At 42.0% G+C, this 27,169-nt stretch overlaps 1 protein-coding gene across 1 annotated transcript in view; it reads right to left on the reverse strand.

Annotated features, from left to right (window-relative positions):
- Positions 1-655: 655 nt before the first annotated feature.
- The window catches only part of CEMIP (cell migration inducing hyaluronidase 1), a 61,930-nt gene continuing 35,416 nt past the window's right edge, over positions 656-27,169 (reverse strand). Inside the window, exons 13-28 of the mRNA XM_077828304.1 lie at positions 25,207-25,412; positions 23,433-23,502; positions 22,449-22,577; positions 21,079-21,164; positions 18,109-18,240; positions 16,016-16,051; positions 15,753-15,908; positions 14,111-14,291; positions 12,022-12,237; positions 11,110-11,321; positions 10,476-10,661; positions 9,081-9,285; positions 7,993-8,079; positions 7,507-7,664; positions 2,896-2,996; positions 656-783 (exon numbers count right to left, since the gene is read on the reverse strand). Coding sequence (XP_077684430.1) covers positions 656-783; positions 2,896-2,996; positions 7,507-7,664; positions 7,993-8,079; positions 9,081-9,285; positions 10,476-10,661; positions 11,110-11,321; positions 12,022-12,237; positions 14,111-14,291; positions 15,753-15,908; positions 16,016-16,051; positions 18,109-18,240; positions 21,079-21,164; positions 22,449-22,577; positions 23,433-23,502; positions 25,207-25,412 — 2,289 coding nt within the window. The remainder of the gene's footprint in view (positions 784-2,895; positions 2,997-7,506; positions 7,665-7,992; positions 8,080-9,080; positions 9,286-10,475; positions 10,662-11,109; positions 11,322-12,021; positions 12,238-14,110; positions 14,292-15,752; positions 15,909-16,015; positions 16,052-18,108; positions 18,241-21,078; positions 21,165-22,448; positions 22,578-23,432; positions 23,503-25,206; positions 25,413-27,169) is intronic.

Below are 27,169 nucleotides of genomic sequence, written 5' to 3' on the forward strand. Positions count from 1 at the left end.
AATGTGATAACTCCCCTGTGGTTCAGCATGTACAATTTAGTCTCAGGATTCTGCAGCAGTTTGACAGAATAGTGCAGAAGGTTTCAAATAAATTCTCATTGTTTGACCATGTTTTGCAGCTTTTAGATACTGACTATAATTTATGATTTCTGATCCAAATTTTCAGCCAGCCTCTGAATTTGCATTCCTGGTTTTGTGCGAGCAGCTGATTGCACTCTCAAAAACAGCAGAGTGTGGATGCAATCAGTCCCATGGGAAAATTCCGAGCCTTGTACGGCAATTAGATTTAACATTCATACTCGAGAGGCTCACAAGAGATGTAGAGGCAGAACATGACCAGGCCATGTAAAAGGCACTGACACCCTTCCCCCCACTATTTGAAAACAGTTTTGCCCCAGATATTAGCTTAGAAAATAAAGGTAAATCTGGTATCAGCAAGCAGATCAATAGGGCAGGATCAAACAAGATGTGCAGCACAAGGAATGCTGTTTGTCACATGTGGCCATCTACCCACTTGCAATAAAGCTTTCTTCATGTACAGCAACAAAGAAATGCTACATCTCTGGAGAGCTGTGGCATGGTGCCTATTGTGAGCAGTCAGTAGTCCTTTTCTATTGGGGCAGTGCTAACAGCAGGAAGGCAAAGGATGGTGTCCTCATAATTTCATTTTCTTCACCACAGGGATTGGCACAACTTGATAGATTTTAGCTGCATCCTCCTCGGTGATCAGTTTCACCCAAACTGGTCGAAAGCTGCCTTTGAATCCGACAAAAGCCATTTTATCTGAAAACCAACAGCAATAAATTGTAGTGCAGCTAACTGCAAACAAGTGGAAGTACTTTAGATTCCAAGGTCAGAGGAAACAACTGAGATAATTTAGTCTGACCTCCTCTATAACACAGGCCATAGAACACCCCCAGAATAATTCCTACAGCAGATCTTGTAGGAAAACATCCAACCTTGATTTTAAAAATGTCAGTGATGGAGAATCCACCATGACCTTTGGTAAATTGTTCCAATGGTTAATTACTCTCATTAAATGTATGCCTTATTTCCAATTTGCATTTGTCTAGTTTCAACTTCCAGCCATTGGATAGTGTTATACCTTTCTCTGCTAGACTGAGGAGCTCATTGTTAAATATTTGTTCCCCATGTAGATACTTCTAGCCTGTAACCAAGTCACCCCTTAAACTTCTCTTTGTTTTCATGCCACTCACACACATGCAAACTTCATGGAGCTAACCACTATGCACTCTACCTGTGTTAAAGAGGGTGCTCTGGCTCTAAAATTTTCTGTTGTACTTGTTGGATGTTTGTAAGGTCATACTCTGCTGTGTGTCATGTGAGCTATTATCGGTTAATTAATTAATGCAGAGAAGAACACCACAGTGTTGAAAGGTCCTGTTTTTGACATTTTCCAAATAAAATGGTTCAACATTTAGCTTTGAAACAATCCTTTGTTTCACATTTTGTATGAAATTATGTGTTATAATCTAATACACATTTTGAAAGTCAGAATCAAAATGAATGGCCCAAAATATCACTTTTCAGAATTGTCCTTTGCAGAGAATTTTGAAATTTTTAGTTTTCATTCCTATCTTAAACAAAGGCAAATTTGAAAATCTTGAAATTCTTTGCAAAACAAAACTTCTGTCCTCCACACAGCTCTGCTCACAATGACTTGTTTTAGCCAAAACAACATGGTAAATTTGGTTCTTGATAAACTGGAACCTCACAATTAGGTCGAAACCAATTGGACTCTTCCTCGGTCTGCAGATGCACTCTGATCTTTTTGAACCATCTTGTATGTAATGGTTCTGGCTGGAGACTCCACTTTCAGCTCTTACTGGTTCCTTTATCTCAAAGAAAATACTTGCTAAAGTTACAGTAGCTTCCAATGGTAAACTCTCTGGGGTTGGTGCGCACCTTGATGCAATGTAAATACGTGCAATTCCAGAGCAGATATCGATCAACAATTTTTCAATGACAATATTATATAGTCACTTACAGACACATTGGATGCTGGGGCTAGGTGTGGTAGTTTGAATATATGATTTCTCTCTGAACCAATGGTCCTCTTAAAGGAAATCATTAGTGGAATCAGAGGACTAGAGAAGTTAGAGATGGCTCTGGCACCTCTTTTCCATCTCCCATGAAGTAAGTTCTCTACTTTCTCTAAAACTATGTCATTACTTTTGGGAACAGCCTTTAGCAATGGTCATTGCTGTGACAGTGTGCAGAGACGTATTGCCTTAGAAAGGATGTACTTTCAGGAGGGAACTCAAAGCAATTCTGTGTTAATCGTAGCACTGTACGCACAGAATATTGTTAGGTAGATAGGGAAGGAGTAGGCACACGCAAGCAAAGCAGGGGGAAGTTTGGAGGATTAAATAAGCCTTTGTTTAAAATAGTTGTTTAGTATTGCTGATACTTGGCACTCTGGTTTAACAGTTTGGATGTTTAGGAGACCCCTGGACACACTCAGATGGTCTTTAATTTGGTGTTTTCACTCCCCACCACTTGGAAGGGTGCTATCTGGGCACTTTTTCCAAGAAGGGAACCAAAATGCACTGCCTTCTCTATAGCTGCTGTGGATGCCATCTTAGCATCCATGCAGCACCAGGATATTGTAAGAGTGTGGCTTCTCCTTATGCCATATCCCCCAATGATAGATATCCCAGTGAGCCTGGGTGACAGGAATCCTGAGGTCTTTCCCAAACTGTCCTCAAGGAGGGAGGTCTGCATCTCTCTCACCAACACGAGTCCAGTTGAGAAGCACAGTGCCCACTCATTTGTGCAAGGTCAGTTTACTAGCAGGAGTTGATATATTAAAGGTTTTTAACTTGTCAGGTAAACAAATCAAAAGTTTGTATTTACGTTTTTAAAATTCCTTACCTTTTAACTTAAAACCCTTCTCAACTCCAAGTTTTTCCAGTACTTTAGTCCAAGGTCCTTTTGAAATGAATCTGCCTTTGGATGCCATCACCACTATAGAACTAAAGAAAACAAAGCCATTTATAAACAAATGAATAGTTAAACCTTTATCACTTGTCTGATTTAAACATTGGTGTCTGCCATCAGTGTGACACTGGGACACCTGCGAACCAGGTCATCGATGTTCTCCAATGACTTAGCCACATATTCACTTTTCCATATATGCAAAATCAATTAGGAAGCATATTTAATTTGCTCATTTTACACTGAGTTTCTAGAGCGGTTTATATTTTCAAAATCAGCATTTCTATCACATGCCACTCAGTGAGTGGAATGTACTTCATCTGGGATGCACTAAGCAATTCTCAATTAACGCTTTGTTTTCATATCAGCAACAGACTAAATCTCAAATAAATTCACCTCCCTGGAATCTGTGCAGAGGGTCTGACAATTTTCCTTCTCTTTGACTGCACGTTTGATGCAAAAGTGCATTATTAGTGTCCTTATAAATAGTATGTGTCTTCCAAAAGTCCTGGGGTGCTTTATAAACTCAGACTGAAGTACAAATGATGTATGGCTCAGGGATCAGATCATTTTACCTATCACAAATCTGCAGCGATCTCTGGGGTAAAATTCAGCAACTGTCTAAGCAACACTATAAAATAGGTTAGGGCAGAAGGTGAAGAAAAATCCCCTATCACATTGAACCTGGAAGGGGCATTCTGTAGACAGAACCATCCAAGCTGAAGTATAGGCAGGTTAATGAGATTAGCACCCCTATTCTTCTGCAAGGTGCCCAGACCTCTCCAGTGACTGCACCAAGAAATCCTGACCCGATTGAAGAAAATGGGAGTGACTTCAATGAGGCACAGATGCAGCCCCATTGTGTTACAGTAGTACAAACTGTCACTATAATTAGCCACCCAAGAATTCCTTGTTTTCCAGACATTACTACATAGAATGCAACTGCTGTGCCGCTGAATGGACTAGCTACATCTTAACATAACAATTCCATTAAAATCCATTGTAATGGGATAATGGCAATATAGCAATTCCAAGGAAAAACCAGGAACAAAAGGGTTAATAGTCACTAAGGCCTGATCTCCACCTAAAACTTGAAAAATTCACACTATTGAGAGATGTAGTTAAGCCAACCTAAGCCCTGGTGTAGACACTGTTGGAAGAATTCTTCCATCAACCTAGCTACCATCTCTCAAGCGGGTGGATTAATTACAGCAATGTAAAAACATCTTCCATCACTGTAGAAAGTGTCTACACTACAGTGCATCATACCTGTGCCATTGTAGTATAGACAAACCTTTAGTCTGTTTTTAGCTTAAACCTCAGATGTTACGTTTAATACTTGCACTGTTAGAAAACTAACTGGGTTTACAGCATGTATTTAGTTACATTCTTGATCTGATATTAGATTTTTTTTTCTTTCACTTTACTAAAAAATCATTTATTTCCGCTAAGCCTTTCCTGTCTTGGAGCTTTCAAAAAATAGCTTCGACTTGTTCCATCTATTTGCTTTGGGAAACTCATCACAAAAGTATGAACATACACAAAATATGACACTTGACCTGCAGTAAATTCCTAGAGTGAACTAATAGGCTCTGTCATTCCAGGAAAAAAAAACTATTAAAAATGTATAATTCAAACAGATTCATCACAGCAGACCCCATTTTTCTTTCCTGGATAAATGGTATGTTTAACAGCTATAGCTGAAATGTCTGGCCATTTCCAGAAAGCAGGTAGGAGAATGGAGTAAAGGGCTAAGAGAACATTTCAGAAGAGCAGGAGAATAATCCAAGGTTACTACCCTATGCAAAATTAGGATCTGTGAGGTGCTAGTTGCTCTTCACTCCTATTGACTTCCATGGGAATTGAGGGCTCAGCAGGTCCAAAGATCATGTTCATAGACCTTGCCCCCTCCCCACAGTTGTACTGCTTTAATTTAATCCTGGGGGAATTCTGCACCACTGTACATGCACAGAATTCATGTCCCCTGCAGATTTCTTTGCTTCCCCGCAGAAAAATGACTTTCTGACAGAGAAGCAAAGGGAAGCTACAAAAACAGTCACACACAACTCCCTAGCAACCCAGGTACAACATTTCAGGCACCCAGAGCAGCTGGCGGAGAGGTAAATCACTGTGGGGCTGGGGATACTCCAGCCAGTGGCTCCTACCCTGAGCCAGGATTAGCTGCTAGTCCTGGCTGGGCTGAAGGCAGGAGAGGATGGGACTTCCTCTTCCCCTGCAAGGAGTGGCTTGGGCTGTGTCAGACCCACCCCCAGAAACCTCCCCCAGCTGCAGGAAGCTCAGCATCCTCCCCTGCTTCCTCCCCACATCACTCCTCAGCTGTGGGGGGAGGGGAGCTGCTCCCCCATCCACCCAACCTCCCATACTGAGAGACCCCTGCCAAGCCTCACCCGGCACATCTACAACCCCCCTAGCCCTCCATACCCGAACCCCATGCCACTGAACCTCAACCCCTGCATCTGGAGCCCCCCTGAACCCAGACCCCTGCCCCCACACCCAAACCACCCCCACTGAGTTCCCTGTACTCAAACCCCAACACTGATACCCCACCCCCTACATTACCCTGAGCCCCCACATCCAGACTCCCACCCCACTGACAGCCAACTAGCTGCACCCAGACCCCCATCCCACCAAGCCCCACTCCCCCAGAAGTCAGAAACTCCTGTTGAGACCCCCACACCTAGACCCCTCTGCTGAACCCCAACTACCTTCACCTGGAAGCCTCTGAAGAGTCCCATTGCCCCTGCACCCGGAACCCCACAAACGAGCCTCTGTGGGGAAAACACCACAGTGGCCCAAAACAGTAGCCTTTAATTTCAGATACTACACAAAAACGAGGAGGTTAGTTAAACAGAAAATAAAAGGTAGAGCACCAAAAGTAAAATCCCTGCAAGCTGCATAGAAACATTTTAAAGACACCATAATAGAGGCTCAACTTAAATGTATACCACAAATTAAAAAAAACAAAGCAAGAGAACCAAAAAAGAGCCACAGTCGCTAAACAAAGTAAGAGAAGCAGTGAGAGGCAAAAAGGCATCCTTTAAAAAGTGTAAGTTAAATCCTAGTGAGGAAAATAGAAAGGAGCATAAACTCTGGCAAATTAAGTATAAAAATATAATTAGGAAGGCCAAAAGAATTTGAAGAACAGCTATCTAAGGACTCAAAAAGTAATAGCAAAAAATTTTTAAGTACATCAGAAGCAGGAAGCCTGCTAAACAACCAGTGGGGCCACTGGATAATCAAGATGCTAAAAGAGCACTCAAGGACAATAAGGTCATTGTGGAGAAACTAAATGAATTCTTTGCATTGGTCTTCATGGTTGAGGATGTGAGGGAAATTCCCAAACCTGAGTCACTCTTTTTATGTGACAGATCTGAGGAACTGTCCCAGATTGTTCCAAAACCTCCTCTAAGGACACCTCAGATTCATAAACTAAACAGTAGTAAGTCACAAGGACTAGATGGTATTCATCCAAGAGTTCTGATGGCACTCAAATGTGAAACTGCAGAATTACTAACTGTAGTCTGTAACCTATCATTTAAATCAGCTTCTGTACCAAATGATTGGAGGATAGCTAATGTGACACCAATTTTTAAAAAGGGCTCCAGAGGTGATCCTGGCAATTACAGGCCAATAAGCTTGACTTCAGTACTGGCAAACTGGTTGAAACTATAGTAAAGAACAAAATTGTCAGACACATAGATGAACATAACTTGTTGGGGAAGAGACAACATGGTTTTTGTAAAGGGAAATCATGCCTCACCAATCTACTAGAATTCTTTGAGGGGGTCAAAAAGTATGTAAACAAGGGGGATCCAGTGGATACAGTGTACTTAGATTTTCAGACCTACTTTGACAAGATCCCTCACCAATGGCTCTTAAGCAAAGTAAGGTGATGGGATAAGAGGGAAGGTTCTCTCATGGATCAGTAACTTGATAAAAGGTAAGAATAAATGCCTCTGACAACAATTACATGTATTAATACTCTACAAACCAATATGAGCAGAGAAGACAATCCTTAATTTAAGCAGCATTGATATGGTTTCTATTAGTATTTCAGGCTGGCTAGACTACTGTGCTCCAGGATACAGCTGCTCAAAACATGTGTTTGGAACTCAGTCTAGTTTCATTGCTCTGGATCTCTGGCTAGCATGCTTACAGAAATCAAAACACACTGCACGTGTGTTTAGGGATGGAACACATGCACGTAGCATGCATATAGTTCTCATCAGATGCCACTGATAAAAAAACAGATTACTCCGGCAATATGAAAACAGATTAGGAGCACTGTGGTGTAGGAACTGATCATGAATATTTTTTTCACAGGTTTACCGTGCATGCCTTAGAGCTACTTTGAAACTCAGCATTTGGATTCTGATGAGGTTGATACTGAACCATGTCATGGAACAGGACAATTAAGATTTTGTAACTCTAAACCATATCACGTGACCTGGGCTAAGAAAAGGGGTCAGTGTTTCAGCAACACTCCTGTGTGCTAAAGTTTTATTACACACTGGATTACTCACTCACTTGTTTTTGATGTTGGTGACATAATTGTCTATCTGCGTTGGGATTCCCTGTAGAATAGGGTTTTTGAAACTTATTTGGTCAACAATTTTTCCATGCTTCCCATCAATCACAACTACTTGGATACCATCATCAGTGAGGAAAAACTTCTTATTATCAACCTGCAGAAAAGAAAAAACTCTTGATGTGCCAAAGAAATCCAAGTTCATAACAGTTAACTGTACAAAGCTTCATGATTGTGGCATGGCAGCATTGAACTGCCCTTTGCTTCAAGGAATAGGATTCCCTCTCTCCTACCTTGGATCAACTTGAATCTTTGCCTATTATGTTGTAGTACTACTCATTTTCATAAGAGACATAGCCTGAATGAACCTAATTCCTAATAACCATCAGTGGTAGTTTTCTCAGTAAATTCTGGTTGAAACTCCAGAATCTTAACCTATGTATTTTTAAAAGTCCAACAAATGTGGTTGAGAAGGAACCGCTTACCTCAATGTATGCAAAGTCATCCCTGAGGTGGAAGTATCTGGTCTTGAAGGTTTCTACTTTCAGCTCTAGGAAATGGTCCTTATTCTTCTGCTCAAAAATAGAAAACTGTGTTTACCACTTTTGTACGTTCCCCAAATGCTATTTATTTTAAACCAAGAGCTTCCTAGCAGTTTAATCAACAATAAAAAAGTACCTAATATGTTGACACCTGCCAAATTACATTGTTTAAGAAATCTGGGAAAAATCTTAACCTCTGAGCTGATCCTGTCAACATTTAAATGTTGCTAGTTTCACAACAAGGACATTTTTGTTTTGTGCAGTGATCTGTAGTTCATTGAGGCTTTGATCCTACATGCCTGATCCAAGTGAGAAAGGTCAAAAAGGGCTGGGTTGGGCGCAGAACATGAATCTGTCTTTCAGCACAATCCTTGATGTGCAAATGTCCACGTCGCTATTTTCATCCCCGCAGCCTGAGCTCTGCGAGCCTGAGTCAATTGACCTGGGCTCTGAGACTTAGTGCCATGGGTTTTCCTTTGCAGAATAGGCATACCCTTAGCTATGCATTCCCCGCTCTGGCATGGCTTCTGCTATTAGGCAGGCATGGCTGGCAGCCATGCAGCAGAACTCTCATCAGAGCAGGATCAAGTTCTCCTGAGCAACCTGTTGCCCTGCTCATCACTTTGTGTGTTATGTTTCTGTGCACAGCACTCCATGCTTGACCATTAGGAGATCAAATTCTTACTGTGAAATGCAGTCTTCAGTACCCCAGAGCTATCCCCATTGCCCCATGATTATCCAGCACCTATCCTAGGAGGAAGGCATATCGTATCGAAAAGTAACGGTTAGGGAACACCTGCTGCAGCTTTATGTTTCTCTTCCTTTTATGAATCTCGGTTTTCTGTACTAGCTGGTGGCTGGTTTAGATTGCTTTACACTTCTGGACCATTCAGGAAGTTATGCCCAGGGTAGAGTAGTTCTTATAGAGAGGGTCTCCACAGCTACGTGGAAGGATGCATGATAAAGCTTGTAAATTTACAAGCAAACAGAACAGCGGTAATGGAAATGTAGTAGCAACCAAGGTACTTTACCAGTAGTGAGTTAGAGAGCTTCTTAGGCATTGGCACATCTACCACTGGAGTTTCTGTGTATTTTGGATAGGCCACGGCTTCACAGTCACTGATTCCGGCTTTCTTTGGGATCACAGCTTTGATCCTTATTCTCTCGCAGCCTTGGACTGAGCAGAAGGCAAATTTCTCCTTCTCATTCTGGGCTTTGAGTTTCAGAAACAGCAGCCTGCAGACCGGGGGTGACAATGCACCAGTCATGGGGTGTTACACACCAAAACGAATAGGTCCAGGTTATAATAGAGTACATCTTGGTGCTTCGTGATAACAAATATGTAAGACAGCCATCCTAGACTGATGCTAATAGAATATTTATACCACATCACACCTTGTGTACTTATATAGCTCTAGAGGTCCGTAATTTTTACATAAATCAGTGTGTGAATATATATTTTTATTCAGAGGGGGGAGGATATTCCCTGTCAATCAGGGGTGGAGGGATAGGAGGGAGAGCAAAAGGGAGTTACTGTAATGAGAATGGAAGTAGGGGAGCAGGGGAAGGTGGGCAGCCCATCCAGGCTGGGAAGGGCCTTCGCGGTAGCTCTGACGGCCATTCCTACAGCAGTTCCTCCATGTCTGGTGCCCTGCACTCCCCCACCAGGTGCTTGGTGCCATTTGCGCTGTCGCCCCCTGTGCCATCCTCCACCCCACCTTGACAATTAGTGCATGTTCTCCTGCCCCTCCATCAGGCCAGGTGTCTCCACTGGGACTCATGGTGACTGGAAGGTGGCACCAGGCTGGGCCAAGGAGTTCTTCCTGCTCCCCAGTGGTCAGTCCAATCTCATGCCCCACAGCCACTCCAGTCCCTCCTCCATGAGATATTGTGGGGATGGAAACATAGATATCCCGAACATATCCATTGAGGGAGTGCTAGCCTCCCTGTATTTATTATAAATATACATCACTTTCTCTCTCTCTATATATAAAAAGCAGCCTCAATTTCCTATAAGAAAGAGTCCTATCTCCCAAGGGGTAAATTCGCCCTGTTCAAATCCATTAGGCAGCTATGCATCAAATATTTTTGATGCTCATAAATGATTGTGGTTTAAGATTCCTAGATCAAATTTTTGAAATGAGAAGGGTTTTATGCTTTTTGTTTAGTGTAACTTCAGTGCTATGAACTGGGTCCTCTTTCTGCTTCTCCTTTTACCCTGCTGTGCATTCATTTGGCACTGGGAGCCATCGGAGGCAAGTGGCTGTGGCTGGGAGCACACGAATGAGTGGCAGCCACAATGAGTCAGAAGGAAACGAAAAGTTGATCAGGTCTCAAGGAATCTGTTTGTTGGTCTGGGCCAAACCACTTTCTGGTTCATATGGCTCTCTCATATCTGTCTAGTTGACCAAGAGCTATTTCCTTACCCAGTGTCCTCATCCCAGTAATAGTATCCCTTGTTAGGATATCGGTACTCCAATTTGTTCATCTGCAAGGTCCTATAGAAGGTCCCAGTTTTGTATGTTTTCTTCAAGAGACGATTGTGGATGTCTGAGAGAATGGAAAATGTTGTCCCTTTAGGATAACACAACCCTAGCTGGATCCAGTCATTCCTAAAATAGCAAAGAGCCACATAATAACAAATAATAGACACATGACTATGACTTTCCTGGGCACGTCATCAGCCAAGTTAAATAGTTCACTCTGAAATGTAACAATTTTTTCCTGGCTGGTCAACATAATTTAGCCTTTAAGAGAACATCTATGTGCTACTTAAGCAATATGGGCTACACTCATCCCTGATCTAACACCATTGGCATCTATTCACCAGGGATTAATTTGATCCTAGGCATCTAAAAAAAAAATGTATCCGGGGGGACATAAGTAATCATGACAAATTAAAAGATGGGGCAGTTCAGAGTGGTCCTCATGGAATAATGATGTCAACCCGGAAAGAATGCCTCATGATTATTTCAGTAACATCACTCTTTAACCATTTACAGCTAACTTACTGGGTTGGGACGCTACTTTCATGGGGTAGGGTTTGGAGGGATCACTCACTTGTTGAAGTTGATGAGCCATATAGCCAGTTCCTCAGGTGCGGTCTTGTCCCAATGGATGGTATAACCTTTCTGCAGCGTTATAACTGGTTGATACTGCTGGTAAGGAGAACTTTTGCTTAAAGCCCCCTCCAAGTAGAGTGGATGACTGTGGTAGTCATTTTTGATTATTTTCATTCTCAGGGTGGCTGACTTGTAGGCCTGGATGTATATCTAGATTAGGGAAACAGTCACAATCGGTTTAATAAGATAGATGGCTACAACTTGGCTTTAAGTATGTTACTCTGAGAACAGTTGCAGTACTTAAAATAAAGCTAAAAAAAGTCACTGCACATAGAGAGTGAAGGACTGGTTCTAGGCAGTGGTACCAGGTGCTTTTGTGGGAGAAAGAATAGTTTTGTGGTTAAGTCACAGGAATGGAAGTTAGGAGATCCAGATTCTATCTGGCCTCTACAAGAGACTTCCTATGAGACTGTGGGTAAGTCACCTAACTCAGCTGTGACACAATTTCCTCCATAAAAATGGGGAAAATAACACTTCCCTACCTTAGAGTCAGTCTGTGAAACTTAATTTATGAATGCTTCTGACATGCTTGGAGATCTTTGGATGGAAGTTGCTACAGAAGTGCAGTGTTCTTTTCATTGTTTCATATTCATGGCCTAAATTTTTTAAGTGCCTCCGAAAATGTGCCATAATATTGACAGGCAAACTCATCTCTGCGTGTAAAACCATTCAGGCAGATGCACTGCCAAATGCTATGACACCCTGAGTGTCCTATAAAAGTGCATATTTCCGAGTTCAAGATGACGTTAAGCCCTACCTTACTGGGAAATTTAAAATAGCTATAAACCGATCACCTTCTATTCCTGTACTCCCAATGCAATGCCAGTGAAGTAATGTAAATTCTTTGTACCTGTGCATAGTGCCCACTGCAGATGGCACCTCTCCAGTCTGGCACATCAATACAGTCTGGGTGTTTGATCAACCAGTTATCTTCCTTTATAAGGTATGAGCCGGGATATTCTGACACAGAGCCATCTACATCATGAAAAACTGATGTTTTATCACCATCCATATTCAGGTCATTGAACCAGGGTCCAGGTTCACCAAAGAACACTCTTGAGGTAATCTAAACAGAACAGTGACATATATTTACATACCAGAGGAGCAATTCACTGCTTAGCATTTTAAGTGAAGGACAATTCTGTGGTTGTTGGAATGGCTTGAATTGTTTGATTTTAACAAGCACTGTAAAATAGTTTGGACAAGAAGCTGCATTTGGATTTGCTAGTCACTGTAGGGATGGGGAAACTTAATTGTACATTAGGGCCAATGTTTTTAAAAAATGGCCATTGATTTTGGGTGCCTCAGTTTTTGTGTCCTCAACTTGAGACATCTTAGATCTGGTTTTCAGAAGCTCTGAGCACCCACAACTCCAGCCGAAGTCAATGGAGCTTCTAGGTGTTCAGCACCTGTGGAAGGAAATCAGGCTCTGAATAAGTCAGGCTGGGTGCCCCCCAAAAAGGAGCACCCAAAATCCGTGGCCACTTTTGGCAGTGTTGGTCTTGTCAGCTAGCAGGAATGTCAGTGACATTTGCTAGAATATTTGAGTTGCCCCTTCCTTGTCTACATACTGCATGCATGGTCAGTGCTTGAGGCTAAAGCAGAGCTAAATCATGCACAGCAAAAGTCTGCTTGGTCATAAGCCCTTTCCTGTTGACCATGAACGGAAAAGGTAGAGGACAAAACCACCAGCATGCTACTCCTGGCCTCCATCCTGGGGTGTGGGGTTCACATTTTGGAGGGAGGTTCAGGGAAGTTTTTATTTTATCTGACCCAGTTCATGTGTTCCTACTACTTCTTCATTTTTTTTAAATGTGTATGTTACATAAAGTTGCACTTACACTGGGAACAATCAGCGGACTCCCAGGGGACGTGGCTGCTTAAGTGACTTCTGACCAGTGGTTCTTATCCAAGTTAAATAAATTGAATGTCAAAAACCAGCCTGATGCAATGTGGCTGAGGCTGGGTTGGACACTTAGGGGGATTTTTTTCTCCCTACCAGACAGTTGGCCAAGGATTTTTAATCAACTTCTCTCATGAAATTTTAGCATATCTGGTATTTAGTAAACATGAGGCAATCAAAATAATTCGTTCAATACACAGATGTCGGTAAATAGAGTTGCAAGGCTTGTTAAGTAGATTACACAGCTGCTAGGTACATTTCATCAGGAAGAGGGACGCTCTCAGGAGCAGCAGGCATATATTTGTAAAAGCAGATGCAAAAATACCTGTCACTCTCTTTCTCACCAGGGTTAGTTCTAACTAATTACTTGGTTAGGTTCAAACAAGCACTCAGAAGTTCACATGCTTATTCAAAGCAGATCAGAAGCTTTTTAGCTCAATTCTGCTCTGATTTACATTTGGGGAACTGATGTCAATGGAATTACCAGATGTAAATAAGAACAGAATTCAACCTTGATTCTGCTCACAGGCATGTTTCTTGGTATTTCTTCCTTCTGATTGGGCTGGAACTTTTATAAGAACAGCCTTTCTATTCACACAGGGCTGGCACTTCAACATCTTACCCCAGCTGGAACCAAAGGAGCCCTACTTTCTTTTCACCTATACTGGTTTTATTCTATTAATTTCAGTAGGATTACTCCTTGTACATGGGAATGGAATCAGGCCTATGGTAGTACAGAGGCTCACAGCAATAGAAATGCTATTTATTTATATGTGAAACAAACTTTTGGGGAAATAGGTCTGGTTCTGATTTGCTCTGAGTTTGTGAGAAAGTTGGGCTTGTTTATTTTTTTTATCCAAACCAGTTTTCTTATCCCTAATTTGCTAAAAAGGTGGCAATCACGGGGACTAGGTTGTTAGGTTTCCAATTCTGATGTTGGTTTTTCCCAGTGGCCATTTCCCTGAATCACATTTTTCACCATCACACTCAAGTCCAAAACCAAATGACCAGGAGCCCATTTTAAGGAATAACTCACGGGAACGTCTTCAAATAGAACGTCTGTGACATTGTTATTGGGGCAGCTCTGCCAGGCGTTGTTGAGCCGGAATGCCAGGGCACTTGTGTGGCGACCATCCAGTGCAGCAAACTTGCGAAATGTACAGTTTTGGACATTGACTGGCCCATCATAGAACTGAATCCCTCGAATTGGAAAATTCCTAAAACATAGTTGAAAAATAGAGAGAGAGGGAGATCTGGTCAGATATGCCTACGGTAACTCATCAGTCTGTATCTTCAATAATGGATAGCTACATGATGCTTGCTGTGTAGCGGACATTATTGTGCCCAGCCAGCAGGATAACTCTGAGTTAGTGCTGCTTTTGTTTTAGCCTGTGTAATCCTTCAGTTCTTCGGTCAAGGTCTCTCGTGTCTAAGCGGATCATCTTTATCTGTACTCCTAAAGGCAAGGAACATTGGATAATGCCAAGGCATTGACCTAAAAAGAAAAAATTCATGCTGCAGTCACAAACAAGTTCTGCAGCAGCCGCAAAACCTGTAACCGATCAGATCTGCACTCCTCATTCTGAATCACTGCAGGGCTGAAATCCCAAGGCAGCTTTCATAGGAGCATGGAGATAAGCCGTCTGGCATAAATAAAATAAAAACTGGCTTTTAAAGAAGCAAAATACTGTTGCACTGTCTAGGATACAGTTTTAAGGTAGCTGGCACACTCGAGAGCACATTAACCCAGAGATCGTTTAGATACCAGTGGAAAGGTAGAGAAGACACATGCTTTTTCACATTCTGATTTGAGAGACTGTGATGTTTTAACCCTTTAACAGGCTTGGATAAAACATGTCAAAGATTGCTCATAATAAACAAGACCACAATCCCTTACTCACATGAGTGGTCCTTCCTCACACAAGAATTTCCCATTCAAGTGAGTGCTCCTTGCCTTTGGGAGCTCTTACACACAACTTCCACTGAAGACAAAGGACTATAGAACGGGGTACTAAAAACATCATTTCACTGTTGGTGTAGAGGATAGGCCTACTGTGCCTCCATTGACAAGCAGAATTGGGGAATGCCATGCAGAAAGATATGGCATTCAAGCTCTTTGTGCACTGGAGGCTTCTCTTGGGGTGGTTACGTTTTTAAAAACAACAAGAATTTGCATTTGCAAAACCAACTCAGAGCACTAAGACCACGGACAAAGTCACCCACGAAATTCACAGGCAGCTTGTAAAACATTTAACAAGGGCACAAAGATCATGCGAACCCAGCAGCAACTCTGCTTGGTCCAAAGCCCGGGCAGGGGTCCTGAAAGATTTCCTTGGTGACTGGCAGCTGATACGGGTGGAGATTGCTGCATTGCCCGATCCTTGCTGACTACATGTACACAGCTGAAAAGCCTGCCAAGTTAGCAAACTCTTCCTCTACTTTAGCCATCCCCCCAGCCCAGTTCACGAAGCGGGTATTGATGCTGTCCTGGCAGCCTGCAAGCACATGCCTGCCAGCAGCAGCTGCACAATGAGGACCTTGGGAACAAGAGACATGAAACAAAATCCTCTGTGTATAATTTCTTCAGTTTAAATTACACCAAATAGTGCTGAAAAAATATGTAAAATGAAACAAACAGAAGGGATGGGAACTGTTCACTTGTGCAGGGCAAAACTTACTGGCCTATGGGGAGAGTCCTTCCACTGTGATCCAGGCCTCCGGGCCCCCAAATGTGGTTGTCCATGGTCTCTGTCCCCACGTTTTTACTCTCACCGACAAACAGGCTGTTCTTTATTTCTTGCTTTGAACCATCGTCATGTGGGAAAGTTCCACCGCTAGGAGAGGCAAGACTGTATGTTAAAGGGGTTGCTTACGGCAAACTCTGTCTTGGAATCATAGGCAAAAGTAGGAGGATGGCAAACTAGGAACGAATAATGCTTACCTTGCCAAGGTCAGGCCAATGCCATTGTCAGCAAACCTGCAATGAGAGAAAAGAGTGGGGAGATGCTTCACAAGCAACAATACAGAGCCTTTGCTTTCCCAAAGGTAGGCAATGCCAAACTGAGATATTAAAATCCTTACTGGTTTGGATACGGAAAAGGAGGGCTGGGGTTAATTAACAAAATTAAGCTCCCTTATGTTAAGTGGAGGGTGGGGCTAACTAAAAGCTTTAGCAATTTCGTTCATATTGCGGTTTGCGAAAAAAAGTTTTCTAGCATGGCTCATAAGGTGTATAGCTCAAGTGTAGTGGTAGTTTGATAGATCCTTAACTGGGATTATATCCTGCCATTGTAGGGGGAAGGATTTACTTATTGGATAGTGATCAGTCTTTCCCCCCACCCCCATCTCTGTCTACCATGATCCTTTCAAAGTTATTTAAGGAGGTCCTGTTTGTCTCTCACAAACTATTTTCTGTTATTTAATAATCCTCTGCCTTACACACATTTCCCCCTCATGTAGCTCTGTGTTTATTACTCAAGTCATATAGCCTTTCTATGCAGTAGCTTAAAAAGGGGGTAGAAGGCTCTGACTTCTGTTTCATCAGTGATCAGATCCAGATTAGAAAGAGACCTGAATCAAAACTTTGGATCAAAATGCTACTGAGCTTCGGTGAGATTCAAACTCCAAATCTGGACCTGGATCTTAATTTTACAAATGGTTCCTATTTTTATAACGGGTCAAACCAGAATGCCAGTTCCAAACACTCCCAAACTTTGAGGATGATGGAATCCAGACGCAGAGATTAATGTTATAGTCTGAGCCCATCTCTACTGTATACTGACACAAACACCACAGTTACGACTTGGTGCTAGGATTTAAACTGTCAAGCACAAGACAAAAATCAATGTAAAGCTAGGAACAGAACAAAAGCAATCTCCTTGACTGAGTCAGTAGGTGGTAGTATATTACATGCTATCTACTTTTCATTTATGATTCTTACAGCCCCATGAAATGTTCATTGTAGTTTATGTACTGCATGCCACATTAACGTTTGTTTTGTTAATGTAATGCATAGGTCTTACTGTAGCAACAGAAATGAAAATTAACTCTGATTATGGCAATGAAAACAAGTTACAGTTTGAAGATTGCAGCCTCAGATGCACTCAAAAGGACACTGCCAAAACCTGATAAGATGGAGAAATTTGTGCAGTATGTAGAAACTATGGTATCTCAGTAATGAATGCGAATGTCGAAATAACATGCAACTAATCTGAAAAGACAGGAATGTTAAACATTTCTGGCTAACACAGTCCATAAAGACAAATAAGGCGGCTTGATATTATATTTCTGTCCATTCTGACCTACTTTCATTCTTGCGAATCTCACTGAGTCACTAAGGCCAGTTTATAGCCAGTGGTCACTTTAAAAGGCTTGGATTATTCTAAGGTAAGGCAGTTTTTGCAGGCAAATGGATACCACATACGGGCAGACAATTGTACTAGCGTAGTGCACTGTACCCTGTAGCTTTTTACTTTTTTGCCTTGGTTAATTGAGGTTGCTATCAAGATACTGGATCAGAAGAGTATCCCAAGTGCAAAGAGAGTCTGTTCTGAGCAGCACAGGAAACTACTTTCAAAGAGCATACAATGTGCATTTTCCCAATTCCTCTCCCTTCTTCCTGTGATGCATAGTTTTGTGTCTGCTTCCTTGGTACTGGCTTATTCAGCACAACACTGAACCACATAAAACTGAACCATGACCTAAGCTTAGCCATGGAGGCTGGTTAAACTTATGGGGTTTTTTGTTTATTTTAAGCTCTTCATTTTTCACGTAGAATGGTTTATTTGAGTCCATTTTTGCTGCCGCTTTGAAAATCTGGACAAAGTCACACTCAAAAACAATTCAACAGACTCTTTGCTTTGGACAAAACAGGGTTTGTTTGTGTAAAATAATGCCTGTGTTTTCTTAATGTTTCATTTTTATTTTAATCATGACCATATGCAAGGTGCAAAGCGATATAAATAGTCTAACCACAACTATGCTTGCCATAAACTAGGAGTTGAACTTCTAGGGTTGAAATAAGGCAAAACTCACTGGCAGCCATCCAGCCATACATCTCCACCCCTCAGCCAGGCCCCATGATCCTGGTTCTTGTACGCAATAAAGTGCTCAATTATCGCAGGTTCCCTAGGCTTTAAAGGGTCAGCGTCTTTGTGCGGACTGTATCTGTAAACACAAGAAGAGCAGAAACTTGTCAGTGGAAAGCAGTCTACCCCAGGGAGATTTGACTGCTGTACTGACTTGTTAAACATTTGGTGGGATTATTTCTGCTAAACACAGGAATTGCCAGGCCAGATCAGACCAATGGACCATCCAGTCCTGTAGCCTCTCTCTGACAGTGGCCAGTACCAGCTACCAGGAATGTGCAAGAAATGCTCCAATAGTCAGTCGTGAAATAACCTTGTCCCAGGAAAAGTTTCTTCCTTGAGTTAAATGTTCGTTTATGTCCTGAAGCATGACATTGTATCCTTTCTAAAACTCTTGGGATTATTTAAAATCCTCCCTACTATAACTCTGAATATTCTTATTATCCATACAAATGTCCAATTCTTTTCTTTTAATCTTGCTCAACTCTTGGCCACATGTATATATTGTGGCAGCGAGTTCCGCAGGCTAACTGCACATTGTGTGGAAGCATTTTGAGGAGACCATGACGACATCTTTGCTGCCCCTACCATATGTCACCCAGGCCACTAATAATGAGATTTATTAGCTCACAAGCTCTCACATATGATGAAATGATGGCCTGGTGAGCACGGAGGAAAAAGGCAGAGATAAATGGAAACGGCAGTAAAGCATTTCCACAGTTGCTGTCGGTCAGCCTGCACTTGGGTGACACTATCTGTGCAAGCCTGGATAGAAAGATGTTAAGTTGGGTGACAAGGTGGGTCAGGTAATATCTTTTACTGTACCAACTTCTGTGTAGCTGGAAAGCTCATCTCTCTCACCAACACAAGTTGGTCCAATAAGAGATATTACCTCCTCCACCTTGTCTTTCTAATATCTTGGGACTGACATGGCAACAACGACACTGCATGTTGGGGTGTCATTTATTCCTGCTCTTCGGGGGCAACTCTCCTTATCATTACTAAGTGTCTTCTGTCAAATACAATGCAGTTCAGAAAAACCTGGCAGATTAGCATCCCCGTCGGTGCCAGCAATGGGCAGCACCGAGATTAAAATTCATGGGTCAGAAATGGGGAGCGAGGCCAGGCTGTCAAATCATTAACAGATATTCAACAGCATTTTGTTTCACTTAATAAGCCATCACATCAACCTAAATTGAGCATAATGATCATAAGTTTCCAGCAAATGAACATCACTTCGCCAGCTTCATCATTATGAAGTCACTTGGTATTCATGATGAAAGCACAGATCCTGGTGAATTCATGAGACGCTAACAAACATTCACTTTGGGATGGATTTGGTCTCATTTACACCAGTGTATGTCATAAAAACATAAGAACTTTTTGGAATCAGCTCCTGTGCATATATGCCACAGCCAGTTTTCCAAGGCACATATTCTGGTATATGAAGAGGCAATATCAAACTCTCTGCTGTAGATGCTTACTGCAGCAATGGAGGGGGTTCTTCTGTCGTTATAGTAAATCCACCTCTCTGAGAGGCAGTAGTTAGGTCAACCAAGAATTATTCTGTAGACCTAGCATGGTCTACACTGGGGCTTAGGTCAGCTTTTCTCTCTCTCCCCCCTCCTCGATTTTTTCACATCCCTGAGCGACATAACTCGGGTACCTTAACTTTCTAGTGTAGAACAGTTCTCAGTAGAATTCTGAGGTATTGTCAGGGGTTTTAAAACAATCATCCTAATGGGTTGAGCTTACACTCCTCACCAACGGTCTTGTAAAATCAACTACTCTGGTTGTACCTGGCTGTGTGGGAAGTAGGAGTAGTGGTAGATACGTTGGCAGGTAGGGATAGGATACAGAGGGACCTAGACAAATTGGAGGATTGGGCCAAAAGAAATCTGATGAGGTTCAATAAGGATAAGTGCAGGGTCCTGCACTTAGGACGGAAGAATCCAATGCACCACTACAGACTAAGGACCAAATGGCTAGGCAGCAGTTCTGTGGAAAAGGACCTAGGGGTGACAGTGGACGAGAAGCTGGATATGAGTCAACAGTGTGCCCTTGTTGCCAAGAAGGCCAATTCCATTTTGGGATATATTAGTAGGGGCATAGCCAGCAGATTGAGGGACGTGATCGTTCCCCTCTATTTGACATTGGTGAGGCCTCATCTGGAGTACTGTGTCCAGTTTTGGGCCCCACACTACAAGAAGGATGTGGAAAAATTGGAGAGAGTCCAGCGAAGGGCAACAAAAATGATTAGGGGTCTGGAACACATGACTTATGAGGAGAGGCTGAGGGAACTGGGATTGTTTAGTCTGCAGAAGAGAAGAATGAGGGGGGATTTGATAGCTGCTTTCAACTACCTGAGAGGTGGTTCCAAAGAGGATGGTTCTAGACTATTCTCAGTGGTAGAAGAGGACAGGACAAGGAGTAATGGTCTCAAGTTGCAGTGGGGGAGATTTAGGTTGGATATTAGGAAAAACTTTTTCACTAGGAGGGTGGCGAAACACTGGAATGCGTTACCTAGGGAGGTGGTAGAATCTCCTTCCTTAGAAGTTTTTAAGGTCAGGCTTGACAAAGCCCTGGCTGGGACGATTTAATTGGGGATTGGTCCTGCTTTGAGCAGGGGATTGGACTAGATGACCTCCTGAGGTCCCTTCCAACCCTGATATTCTATGATTCTAAGTACCAAACCCACCAATGAGATTCATGGAGAGTGTCGGACTGCAATGGTACAGGTAGGCCACACCCCATCAATGGCAAGGAGAAAGTGGAGCCTTTTGCTCATTAAGAACTTTATACAACACCTACTGACAACAATGAAGACATTCCCATTGACTTCAGGGGGAGCAGGATCCAGCCCTCAAACTGCGTTATACACATAACTTTCCAAATAAAACCATGGACAGTGCATTACCTCCCAGAAATCAGTGTCAGGAAAGGTCTTTTGTCCTTAGCAGATGCTGGTGTGGTTTTGACTCCATTATCAATGATCATGCCAGCCTGAGGAGGAAAAGAAACTTTGTGATGTATTTATGCACTTTAAAATTATGACGTAGTTTAAAGTTTCTGAGCCAAATTTTCAGCTGTTGTAAAACACCAGGTTTTTTTTTTTTTGAAGTCAAAGGCATTATCCTGATTTACACCAGCTGAGGATCTAGCCTTCTACATTTAAAACACTACCTAGACCAACACCAGTGAAAGATGGTGCAGCATTTAAAGTACATGGCAAAGATTTCTGAGATGGATCAGAATTTTTGTTAAACTTGTCCTGATCATTTAAGCAAAACGTCACTCTCTTCAAAGTCACTAGCTCTCTCTGACTTGGGTACCAATCCAGGTGCCTTATGCTTTTGGAGAATCTTTAGCTAACAACATGGCTCTCCAGAAAAATATTTGTATTTCTTTAGAGTTGTTACCACTCCAGTTGAAGATGAATTGAAATACCAGCCCCTTGCTGAGTAAAAATCCATTCCCATTGATACTCAAGAAACCTGGCTGCGAAATCCTGCCCAGAAGTGCTGCTCCTAGAAGACGTGCATCTGAAAATTGTGTCATAGTATCAGCCACTCGTTGTGTCCTATAATGCATCATTTCAGCATGGACCACTTTCAAGGTTACTGGTTCTGCAAGTGGCATGAGAAACAGGAGGACTGTCCACTCTACCACCTTCTGTCTGCAGCCCCTTAAAAAGCCCCTTGTGTTTTCCAGCACCTGTTCAGCTCATCTAACTAGCCAATTACATACATGCTGCAATCTAAAGACATTCAGTAATAGATGAAGGCTCAGGAGCTCAGTGTACAGTTTCCCAGGGTAGTATGTTTGGGCTGAATAAGTAAACAGATTTAGGAAGTGATTAGACTGATCTTATATTATTTTATGTACCAGATGCTATTTGATCAATGGCTAACACAGGCAGCAGTGATCTATAATCAGCCAAGCTGCCAAAAGATGCGGCTAAGGGCACCATTTTAGAAGAGCGAAAACAGACAGATGACCTGGTAGAAAGGAGTGAAAGTAAGATCCTCTTATCTCCCAACGTCCCATGAGAAATTTTAGCCTTTAGCTCAAGAATAGTAAAGTGAATCCAATGTAAACAGAATCTGTAATTCTATTATCCCAGCAAACAAGCCACTTTGTTTGTAGATACAAATGCTGAAAATTAGTTTGCAATTGCTTATAGTGAATCAGAAATCACAGCACTTAATAGCTTGCAGACTCAGAAAGCTGGAGAGATCAAGTGGTGTTTTTAGACAGGAAGATAGTTTTCATTGCGTGCGGACTCACTCGGTAGTTGGAATGTGCCCGATTGTTGTAGAATTTTCCCATTGGAATGTGCTCAGTGTAGCCTGGAGAATACATTCCTTCTGAGGGGCCTGTAGGCACATGGTGAAAAACAAACCAAAACCCTGTTTCCTGCAAAAGGGAATACACAGCGTGAGCCTTCACTTGAACTTTACAGGTCTACATTAGTACGGGGGCTTACCAGGAAATAATGCAAGGTGAAAGCCAGCAGATTTCAGGACACATAACAGTAGCTGGTATTGCCCTGTATCTATATACAAAAGACCCCCCCCCACACACACACACATATATATATGAAAGCAGTTAGGGCCAGCATTTTCAGGGCACCTCAAGTTAGCCTCCAACATCCATACTGAGGCACCTAAATGTAAACTGGCCTGACTTTCAGATGTGCTGAGCACCGACAAACCCTACTTATATCATTGAGAGCTTCAGGTGCTCAGCACCTTTGAAAAATCAGGCCACTGATTTAGGTGCCCAAAATTGAGATAGATGCCTACATTTAAGCCTGGAGATTTGCAAACTTTGGGCCAAATACTTTAGTTTGTTTATTTTGTAATTGAAAAAAATAAAAGACAATTGAGCTGAGTTAGAATTTCTGTAGATTTGCCATTAGGATGGATTTAAATGTCACAGCCCTACATACCATTCATGTACTGGGCTTAGGACTGTGCCTGTCCCCATTGTGGTCAATAGGAGCTTTGCCATTGACCTAATGGGAGTAGGCGGGTTCGGTCTTTAATTTATACTGGCTCTGGTTTGGGAATTTTGTTAAAAGTAATCCAGATCTGCAAGCCTGAACTACAGCAAATGACCAGAAGTGGGGAAGTGAAGGCGAGGGAGATTGCATTTGAAACACTAGCTGCATCAATATATGGCCTGAGCAGTGGAAACAGCGAGAACCAAAAGTTACAGGGCTACTACAGTTGCTCTGAATTTTCCCAAAGAAGAAACCTTTATACTCACTTCGGATCCTGCAGCTGCACAGTTTATAAGGTTGTTATGTGGATTGGCCATCCAGAAGGTGGACACAGCACTGCAGATGGGGAACAAAGATGACCATGAAAATGACACCTGAAGCGCACACAAAGGAGTTAGCATTCCAGTGCATACAGTACAGGCAGGTCAGATCACAGAGCAGATAAGCTCCTGCCCTACGGGGTGTAGCAACTGGGGTTTCTTTTTGTCTCATCATATCACAGCTGTTACCATCATCTGCAGATGCAGCAAAATGGTCTTATCTTTAAAGACCTCAGGAATTAAATGAAGAATTTCTACTGAAATCCCAAACCTGGTGTGAAGCTGTTAGCTGTCAATTATATTTCATGATAAGGTGAATGTGTCATAGACAAGAAAAGCCCTACAATGGGGCTCCAGGTTCCCTGGAGACTGGTTTAGCCAGGGATTTGACAAAGTGTTTCTATGGGCTTTTCATAGCAACCCCCTAGCATCTGCTCTTTCCACATGCTACTGTGCTTCACTACCATCCCCCACTGGTTTCTCAATCCATGGCCAGATTCTCATATCCATCCTTAGGCTGAATATTCCCACTGAAATCAATAGGACTATTCACAGAGTAAGGTACAAGGAAACATGGGTAAAAGTGGACAGAATCTGGCCCTATAATTTTATTTTAAAAATTCAGTAAGAAGCTAGAAGGAAAGAAAAAGAAAAAAAAAAGAGAGTTAGCCCTCTGATGTCACAAGGCCTACAACTTGCTGTTAGCTAGTCGTAGTTATCAGTGAAACTCTAGCTCCAGACTGTGTGCATTGATTGTGGGGGGTTCATGTTTCTCCTATACTTCACCTAAGTCTGTCTTTACAGAGTAATGCGCTAAACTGCAAAAAGAACTCTTACTAAATCCTTTTCATTTCAACCACTACAGAGATCCATCCCATAAATCTGCCCCTGTTGAGGTTTTGTGGATCTGAAAAGGCATATTAGAGGATTGGATCTTGCAAGATGGGAGATGAGGTTGCTTAGCACCTTCTAGTCGGCACTCAGCGGTTTGCCAGGCTGGGCTTAGAGTTTGCCTCAAATAGAAACGGGCTTTAAGAACTTTCATGCACTCACTTATGTACGGATTAGTAGTCGGGACTCTATGCTTAGGCAATCTTTGATATTCCATAGTCATGTTCAAAGGTCTTGCTGAACTACATTGAATTCAACTCTTTGGTTTGAGTTTACTCCCTGTACAGTATATGTCAAGTGGATGCAAAATACAACTGTTAGGACAGATTCTGCCACCCTTCCTCACGTTGAGTAGTACCCTTACTCCACAAGGAATTCCATTGTAATCAATGGGACTAGTTGCAGAATAAAGTACAACTCAATATGAATAAAGATGGCAGAGTCTGTCCCATTCTGAATTTAATAGCATTTTATACGCACATATTGGTGGTATAAATGAGATGCAAGGCAATGCAGTGTCAGGGCCATTTGTCTTCATATTGCACTTTGAAAGGGATGCATGCAATAATATCTGCGATAACAAGCACTTTAGTTGACCTTACACTAAAAATACTAAGCAAAATTATACCCTGCATGTGTAAATGTATAAATAGCATGGAAACATCCTGCAGAGACAGCCACCCTATCTTTTTGAGCACATGGCCCATATTCCTGAAAGCAGTATACTTAACTATATACACCCAATCCTGTGTTTCATGGATAAAAAAAAAAGTCAAATCCTACAAGGCAAGGGAAAAAAAAAACAAAACAAAAAGGATTTCCCACTTACTTGCAATCCTGCCTGGGTTTGGGGATGTACCCTGGGTATGCCCCTTCTGTAATCATCTTGCACATTTTACTGTCTCGGTCAGATGGCAGGAGAGTGCTAGGTTTAACGAGCAGTCCAAGGCAGTGATCAAATGTGTTGCGTTCCTCTGGCCCATCCTCAGTAAAGAAGCAGTGTCCCAGGGTGTTGTAGCCCACAACATCCTTAATCTGCATGTACAAAAATGGAGCTGCATTCAGTTTTAGTTTTCTAGCCACTTAGAGATAATAAATAATAATAATAATAATGCTATTAATTATTATTATTTTACTGTGGAGCCTCAGTCAGAGGCCAGGACCCTATTGTATCAGGAGCTGTACAAACACATTCAGCATAAAGACGGTCCTTGCCCCAATGAATTTACATACTAAGTGATAGTGTAAGCTTTTAAGATTTAATTAGAATTTGCCATTTCATATGAAATGCTAATCACACTCTGCTGTAATCTGCATGTTGAGCAAGTGATAATATCATAATAAAAGACAAAAGACGAAGAGACAGGAATGGGGGGGACGGGGACATCAGATGTTTAAGCCACATCTGGGCTTATTCATCTTTGTGCAGTTACACAAACAGCAAAGTTGATGGACTAAAATATATCTCCTGAAGTGAAAAAAAAATATTTTTCTAGGCTATCAGAGATGCTGCTAGTTGTTTACTGGACAGGCTGGATTGTTTTAAGTCTGACCTGACCCTTTTTCCAACTGATGACAAGAGCTTTACTTGAAATTGAAACAAGCCAGCTGGTGTTAATCAGTGTAGCTCCATTGAAAACCCTGCAGTTCACATGTAGTTCACATTGCAGCCTTATTGTCTCTCACAAAGCTATTCTGATTTACCCCAGTTGAAGATCTGAGGTAAAATTTTCAGAAGCAAGTAAATGACTTAGGAGCCTAAAACCAGGGCAGGGTGGGAAACAACATTTCCGTTTCATGGAAAATGTTGAAGTTTCAGAAATGGTTTTTGTTCTGATGTGGAACAAACTTGAGACCTTTCAAAGCTCTTTGTGAACAGTGCAAGAGATTTCTAGAACACTCAACAACCAGGTGATTAGAAAACTCCTGTGGGATGTGGCAGACCCAAGGTCAAATCCCTGCTCTCAATCTCCGGCCCAATGAATACTCATTTGTCTATATAAAGTGGAGCAGCTCAAACAGAAGACACTGAAATGAATTCTGGAGAGTGGAATGGGAGACCCAGGCTCAAGTATCTGTTCTGCCAGATTTAGAGCAGGTATTCGAACATAGTTCTCCCACATGTCAGGTGAGTACCTTAACCCCTGGGCTACTGATTATTCTGGGGTTGCCATCTCTAGCCAGATATTCCACCCTGGATGTGAGAAACCTTCCTGATGAGATTTGTGTGGAAACCAAGACATTTCAACTAAAAAGTTTGGTTTAGACAAAACAGTTTTTCCAGTAGGAAGAAGTTTTGTTAAAAACTTTGCAATCAGCTCTACCTAAGACCCATTTTCAGAACTGATTTAGGCTCTTGGAAGTCCAAGTTCCATTGGCTTGGAATGAGACTTGGGCTCCTAAATACCTATGTCACTTTTCATAATGGATGTAGGCACTTTTGAAGTGTTCTCTGATCTTTATCTCAGAGGTTACAGCCAAGGGGAATCAATTTCCAGGGCTGAACTTGAAATGGTTAAATATATACACTCAGACAGAATACTGCCAGATCTATTTCACACTGCCATCTGCAAACACATGTATTATGCATAGACCATGGTCCAGTGTAAATATTCAAGCCTCTGAACACAAATCATCACAGTAAATTAAACTGTTAAAATGACATACAGTGCAATACATTCTATTAAATTACTTCTCCGAAATTTGCTGCTAACTCTCTCGATTCAATTAGATAGCCATGCAAGTCTGACACCATCAGTATTTCAGTGTAAAATGAGTGTGCTGCGCTATTT

The sequence above is a fragment of the Eretmochelys imbricata genome, chromosome 10 (assembly GCF_965152235.1).
Source record: "Eretmochelys imbricata isolate rEreImb1 chromosome 10, rEreImb1.hap1, whole genome shotgun sequence".
Taxonomy (NCBI): Eukaryota; Metazoa; Chordata; order Testudines; family Cheloniidae; genus Eretmochelys; species Eretmochelys imbricata.